The sequence below is a fragment of the Dryobates pubescens genome, chromosome 13 (assembly GCF_014839835.1).
Source record: "Dryobates pubescens isolate bDryPub1 chromosome 13, bDryPub1.pri, whole genome shotgun sequence".
Taxonomy (NCBI): domain Eukaryota; kingdom Metazoa; phylum Chordata; class Aves; order Piciformes; family Picidae; genus Dryobates; species Dryobates pubescens.
The window spans coordinates 5,589,172-5,596,186 of record NC_071624.1 but is presented as its reverse complement, the minus strand read 5'-3'; the positions used below and the strand labels follow the sequence as shown (position 1 = coordinate 5,596,186).

Below are 7,015 nucleotides of genomic sequence, written 5' to 3'. Positions count from 1 at the left end.
CATCCTCAGGTGCAGTAGTGCAGTAGCATTGTGAGATCTTCCCTGCACTCCTCATTGGCTTTGGTACTTCTTTAGTGAGTGAGCTGGTATAATACTCAACTAAAGGTGAATCATGTGGCAGGCAGTTCTGAATTGTCAGTAAAGAGTGATCAGAAAGACAACAATTTTATTATTTTAAAGTAATCAACATGGGAACAGTAGCAACAATTAGGTCACAAACAGGCATAGCCTAATTATAACCATGGCATTAATTCTTAACATGAATAGAACAACAGTTATAACATTAGTCATTCTTGGTCAATGAACAGAAGTGTACAGTAAGGTCAGCATTAATCTATTAAGAATGCTACAAAAACAGCTGGCCAGTGTCCTTCAGAAGCAGAGTGCTTGCTGTAAGAGGCTGGAATGACTGCTTGTCCATCCCTTCAGGCAGCTATACTCCTGGGCTGCCTAGGGACCCTGCCTATTCTCCCATTCCTGCACAGTAGTTCTGGTATTTCCCTCTGTTTGTTAGGGTTACAAAACCACTGCCTGCTTGGTGGGGGGGGGAAAAAAGAGAGCTGCAGTGCCAAGGGCCAGCCCTCACTCTGCACAAATAATGCATGTGTGCAGCCTGGGAGCTCACACTGGCGGCAAAGGTGGCTCCCTGCCAGTGTACAACATTCATCATGCTGTTCAGACTCGTTCCCTACCCTCCCCTACCTCCTTGCTCCATGGATAGGACATGCTATTGGAGCTGTACCGCTTTCAAAATACTTCCTTTTCCATAATGTTCTTTAATTGCAACTCCATAACACAAAATGAAAATTTTGCTGTGATAGAAAAGGGGTTCTTTAAATGCATCCTTTCCATCTCCTGGTCCTTACACCGTACCTTCTTTTTCAAAGCATTTACTAATGCATGTACTTAACCACTTGCCTCTTACTGGAAGTACCAAAGTGACACTACAAAAGGCTAACTTGCATTTGGTATTGTGGTTCTGGCTCCTCTTGTTCTGAGCAATATAGGATAAACTTCTCAGCTGGAACATTTTCATAATCATAGAGACCCTCAAAAATTGTACTCCCCAGTCTTTTTAGAACCAGAGCAGAGAACAGTGGTGTGAACAAAGAGGTCATCTCCGTCTTTCTTCCCATCAGGATTCCTCCTAGGGGGCCATCCTGCTGTGTTGTTTCACTGTAGAGACAAGAAAAGATGTCAGCTTGTCTACTGTCAATTCTAAATCTTTTAATGGAGAAGGAAAAACAACCTACAACTTGGTCAAGTGGACCCTCTTTTTCTCCCAAACCCATTTATACTACGTCCTCCTCTACTCCTTCTCATCTAACTCATGATGATCTGGGAAAAACAAACCGACAAAACCCAAACAAACAACCCCCCACCCCAACCCAACAAACCAACCAAAAACCCCACCATCCCAGTAAAGTAAATGCATGATTTTTTGTCTATAGAGGGTTCAAGTAATGGCTCTGGACACCACTGGTCTAAATTGGCATTTTGCATAGATAACTACTTTAAATATTCTTTTTTTTAATTTTGGTAAATGACTCAGGCCAAGTCTGGACATTCTCAGCAACAATGCAGTATGCACCAAGGAAGCAGTAAAAAAGTAGCTGACTATTTGCATTCTTCTTCCAGACACTGAGCTTAAACAGTCCAGAAGTTAAAATTTCACCCAAAACTAAGGTCATGGTTTCACAATGTGACGCCTTTTGCAGCCATATTGCTTTAAGATGCTCCCTTGAGTCCTTTGGTCTGCAAGCTTTGTCCCCATGTGACAGTGCTCTGAGCTTGGTTAGGAAGCTCATTGAGGGCACAGTGAGGGCCAGTGCTACTCTAGCAGTATTCTGCTGTGACACCACAGGCTTTTAAAACTTCCACCCTGCCTTGTTCTCACAAGGGACACACCGGTGTAGTTGTCCTGCCAACTGGTCCCTCTTCTGTCCGATGCTTCCCAGAGTGTGGCAGCTCTGAACTATCCCGATAATCTCGGCCCTTGGAGTTTTGCATGTCCAGCACTGCCCGGCTCTTTGAGGGAAGGGGTGGCTTGTGCTGTCCCTGGATGCTTGGGCTGACTTCAGACCTCAGTGGCTTGACTAGTTTTTTGAGCGGTGCTGAATTGTCTGATGATGTTGCTGTCTTCGGTTTGCCCTGAGTCTTTTCACCTGTATTCTTTTCTTCAGACTGGCTGGAGCAGGTGTAGGACCGAAATCGCTGCGTGGGGACCAGGAAAGGTGGCGATGGTTGTTTGCCAGAGGTCTTGCTGCTGTCAAGCTCCTGTGACTTTGGGAGATGGCAGCTCTGATCTGGCAGTGGTGGCTGCTCTTTTCGTGAGGCCTTGGGGTAGTCCTGCTCTTTCTTTGGTGCGACCTTGCCCTTAGATCCCATAGAACCATACAGTGGGTTCTCAAACATTTCTGGCTTTTGCTGTCCCTCCTCCTGAAGCAAAGATTCTGCTGTGATTTTCCCCAGTTCAGGTGGCCTACAGTCATCAAAGCAGTGTAAAAAGAAGACTTGTAAAGAGCAGGCAAGAAACACTGACTGATTTCAAGAGAAAATTATCAGGAAATGAGCATGGTGAAATTAAACTAACAGTTCAAAAGGGCAATGGGATAACAATTAAACTTTGGGGAAGAGAACAGAACTGTGTTATTTTCCCTTTGTTTAATCAATACTGATGTGCCATCTGAGAGTAGATATGCATGGTACTGTATAAACTCCCTGCTGGACTACAGTCTCCTCAGAGCAGCACTTGGTTTTTCTTTAAACAGTGATAAGATACTGAGCCAAACTGTGCCAAGTGCTTTGATGACTCTGCAGTATGCACAAATCTGAATTGTAATACTGAGTTCTCAAATCTGGTGGAAAGGATTGAAATAGCTGTCTGGACAGTTGATGCTTATGTCACACTGTAGCATTTTACAACTAGGTCAATCTCCTCTTCATACCAGTGCCACATGGTATTGCTAGGGAAGGGATAAAACTCCTTAACGCACCAAAATGCACAATAAGTAAGTGATAGCTATCTTCTATAGGGTGAGACAAGCACTGGGTGTTTGCAGCTGAGCCCTTTGAACTGAGGCTGAGACTTGGAATGGCAGCACAGTTGTACAATGGGACAAGGGAGGTTTCACAGCCTTTGTATGACTTGACCTGATTTGGCAAAGCTTTCATGTGGAGAACTGCCACGATACTTAAAAATCAGCCACAGTATCACTGAATAGAGTGGAATAGGGGTGAATGGCACATGTTCTTTGGGTGTCTTCAGATGAGTTGTGTTACTTACTTCAAGTTATTTTCTGGAAGTCAGTGTACTGAGAAGCAAAGAACTGAGAGCATACTGAAGTGTTGTCAGGTCCACAACAGATTAAGCCAGTTCTTGCATCTTTGACTTCTGCAAGTTCTGCTTTCTGGAGCACCACATACATTTACCAGTGAATTCTAGCCCAGGATCAGAAAGCACCTGCCACTAGGAAAAAGAGGTCTGGAACAGGGACATTGGTGGTGTATATGCACTAGTGTGGAGTAGCCTTATCACTTAGTGCAGCTGGATGCTGAGGGGGTATATTCAATTGCTTGATGAAATTTCTGCATCAAGGCTTGTGACAGATGCAGTGCATGGATGCCAACTGCTCTAGCAAGATGGACATTTGTATAGCAGTGTAAGTAGAAGTTCAGTTAAAGTACTTCACATATGACGTGTGAAGGAGCACTCCTTTCCATCCAGTTAAAAGATCTATGCCACACTCTTACCTTTTCTTCTTTGTTACTACAGTCAACTCCACGATCCTCTCTTCTTGTAGCAGAGAATTAAACATACATATCTTTTTGGCTTTTCTTTCACAGAAGTCTGAGGAACTACTAGACTACTTTTATTGGAGTATGTGACACCTGCACTTGTGACCTTAGCTTTTTCTAGTTCTAGACATAAGAATGAAAGCATATGCTGCACCTTGAACTCTGCACACCTATTGAAAGAATGACTGTGCAGAATGGCAGGAGAAAGACTACAGTCAGTGCAAACCTCAGAATACTCACGGATACTCTTGGCTGCGACTACAAATGCTTCTGTTTACTGTAGGCTGGAGAGATGTTTTTGGAGATAGAGGTGACAAGGAGGGTGATGTGGAGGATGACTGACTCTGTCCCATTACAGAGGAAGCATCTTTGGGCTGTTGCTCATAGCTCCAGAGAGAAGGTGGCTGGTCTGGCGAAGGTATCTGCTTAAGCTGGCTGATTGTAGATGGTTGTTGAGAGAAAGCAGCCATCCCCAGGTAGTTGGGGTTGCTGATGTCTGTGGGAGTAGAGCTGCTGAAGAGAAGAAATATTGTTAGAAAGGTACACACAAAAATACATTTTGTTTTGTTCTGTTTTGTTTTGCTTTTCTCCCTGCCAGCTACAAAGGAGTTAGTGCCCACTGATTGCTTTGATCCAATACCACCTAGGGGTTTTGTTTGTTTGGTTTTGTTTGTTTGTTTGTTTGTTTTTTAACTGTTGTTTCAGAATCAGGCAGTAAGTGGGAGTCCTGTTAGTGCCTTCCTCCCATGGGTCACTGAAGAGGAAGCAACTGGGTCAAGGCCACCTCCCCCAGCCCCAGATAGTTCCTCTGGCTGCTGCAGACACTTCCATGTCCAGGCTGCAGAGAGCACTTTGCTTTTGCAGCCACACACAGAGGCTTTTACAGGTCCCAGCAGTTCAGGTGGCTGCTGCAGCAGGACAGCTCCAAGCAAGAGGCAAATTGCAGCATTGAGCAGCGTTTCACAGCAAAGGAATACACTGCTGGAACTACAGGAGAGAGATTTGGCTTTTTGAGATGTGCCTGTATAGACTAGCAGGTTGCAGCCAGGAAGCTGCCTGCAAAGAAATGCTCCTGTGAAAGTGGAGCAAAAGGACAGTCTTCCTAGGAAGTGTCCTGTGACTCTTGGGATGGCAAAGACAGGCAGTTTGAGCATAGCTTCCTAGCCTAAGCTGGCAGAGGCAAACCAGAAAAATTACCGTAACATATCCTCCTTCCCCAGGTTGTCTGGAGAAGAGGAAGCACTTCCCCGATAGCGAGCAATGGCTGCTGCCTCTCTGGCCATCAGATGAGCAGATTTTGACTTTCTGTTGGAAAAAAAAAGGCCTTTTTGAAGTGGGCTGCAGGGACCCAGTCTGACTACAGGTTAGGGTCTGACCTGCTAGAAAGCAGCTCTGTGGAAAAAGACCTAGGAGTCCTGGTAGACAACAGGCTGACCATGAGCCAGCAATGTGCCATCATGACCAAGAATGCCAGCGGCATCCTGGGGTCCATCAAGAAGAGTGTGGCCAGCAGGTGGTGGGAGGTTCTCCTCCCCCTCTACTCTGCCCTGGTGAGGCCACACCTGGAGTATTGTGTCCAGTTCTGGACTCCCCAGGTCAGGGATGATAGGGAACTGCTTGAGGGTACAGCAAAAAGCTATGAAGATAATGAGGGAACTAGAATATTTGTCTTATGAAGACAGTCTTGAAGACCTTGGAGCTTTTTAGCATAGAAGACTGAGGTGGAATCTTAACAGTGCTTATAAATACTTAAAGAGTAAGCATGAGGAAGATGGGGCTGGCCTCTTTTCAGTGGTGCCCTATAACAGGACTAGAGGTCAAAGGCACAAACTCGAACATCTAAATATGAGGAGGAACTTCTTTACTTTGAGGATGGTAGATCACTGGAACAGGCTGCCCAGAGAGGTTGTGGAGTCTCCATCTATGGAGTCATTCGGAATCCCCCTGGACATTGCATTCTTGTGAAACCTGCTCTAGGCAAAGCTGCTCTAGCAGAGGGGTTAGACTAGGTGATCCTAAGAGGTCCTTTCCAAGCCCCACTGTTCTGTGATTCTGTAACTTATACATTCTCAGCTTTTGAAGCTCTGGGTATAGAAGTGTTGAGCACAGTTTCCAAGTGTTCACTATGCCTTTAATACTGCTCCCACAGCAAGCCCAGCTTTGTGTTTATTAAGCCAACTAGGTTCCTGTAACTGACATACCTGCTTGCCTCTTACCTGTTAGTCTGATCCCAGTCTTTGCTAGACTCTAAGTTGCTGACATTCTTTGGTTTCTGCCCAGCTATTTCATCACGTTCAATCTTGACAAAATCTGAAGAAAAGGAAAGGCACATGAAGAGGCTTTGGCAGATTGAGGCAAGTTCCCTAGGATTTCTCTGTTACTGCTCGTATTAAGGCATCTCTCTGTCTATTAGAATGGCAGTGAGACAGTTTCAAATGGTTGTTGCTATTACATTTTCAGCTGCCCACTAATACATATCATGTTTTGCTGACATCGGAAAAAGTGTATCTTGAAGTAGAAAGGTCACATTCTCCCAAACAGTCACATACAGGTCATGTTACCATTGACAATAACAGTAATGTCATGGGGCTGCTTTTGTACTCTGAAAGAGAACAAGAAAGCAAAGCTGAGGAACTGCTCCTTGAGAGCCTTCCGTGCTCTTTGCAGATGTTCCCCAGGGTGACTGGAGCAGGGAGAGCTTTGGCACCTTGTCTTACAGCCACTGCAAGTGGAAATAAGATATCACCATTCAATAAAACCAGTGTCAGTGACAGACAGAGGGCTCTCTCAGTCTGCTCAATTTACTTGAACAATGAAAAAGAAAAGCCCAAGTGCAATTGCTGTATCTTTCTTAAAGAGCACAGATATATGAAGAACTAATGATACTCACATCTCCTTGAAGTCAGCATCAAAAGTTCTTGCCTCTTTGGGACTAAAAGCACTGCAAGGATAATTTTCAATTCCTTGACAGTAATCAGAAATCTTTTGAAATGGATATTCTCTAGAGAGAGTGCTGCAGAGATGATCTCTTTCCTTACCATACAGTTTCTCTCTTTGTTTTCCTTGTGAAGTTTGTAGCTTGATTTCCCCTTGGAAGACCCCTGTTTTTTCACCATGGTGTGTCAGCACAGTATGAATAGGAACTAAGGATTCTGTTGCTTCTATTCGCAGGGCAATGCAGCCTTCTCCTAGAGGATGACAAGGTGACAATGAGCCT

General features: G+C 44.7%; 1 protein-coding gene across 5 annotated transcripts in view; it reads right to left on the bottom strand.

The window, feature by feature from the left end:
- Nucleotides 1-555: 555 nt before the first annotated feature.
- INPP5D (inositol polyphosphate-5-phosphatase D) overlaps nucleotides 556-7,015 on the bottom strand; it is a 59,126-nt gene continuing 52,666 nt past the window's right edge. For 2 of the 5 annotated variants that reach the window (XM_054166288.1, XM_054166289.1), the window contains exons 23-26: nucleotides 6,837-6,986; nucleotides 6,015-6,108; nucleotides 4,996-5,103; nucleotides 3,996-4,308 (exon numbers count right to left, since the gene is read on the bottom strand). In XM_054166288.1, coding sequence (XP_054022263.1) covers nucleotides 4,035-4,308; nucleotides 4,996-5,103; nucleotides 6,015-6,108; nucleotides 6,837-6,986 — 626 coding nt within the window. In that variant the 3' untranslated portion in view covers nucleotides 3,996-4,034. Of the gene's footprint in view, nucleotides 1,177-1,908; nucleotides 2,483-3,995; nucleotides 4,312-4,995; nucleotides 5,104-6,014; nucleotides 6,109-6,836; nucleotides 6,987-7,015 lie in introns of those variants that run through there. The other 3 variants (XM_009900994.2, XM_054166287.1, XM_054166290.1) reach the window with 3 other exon arrangements.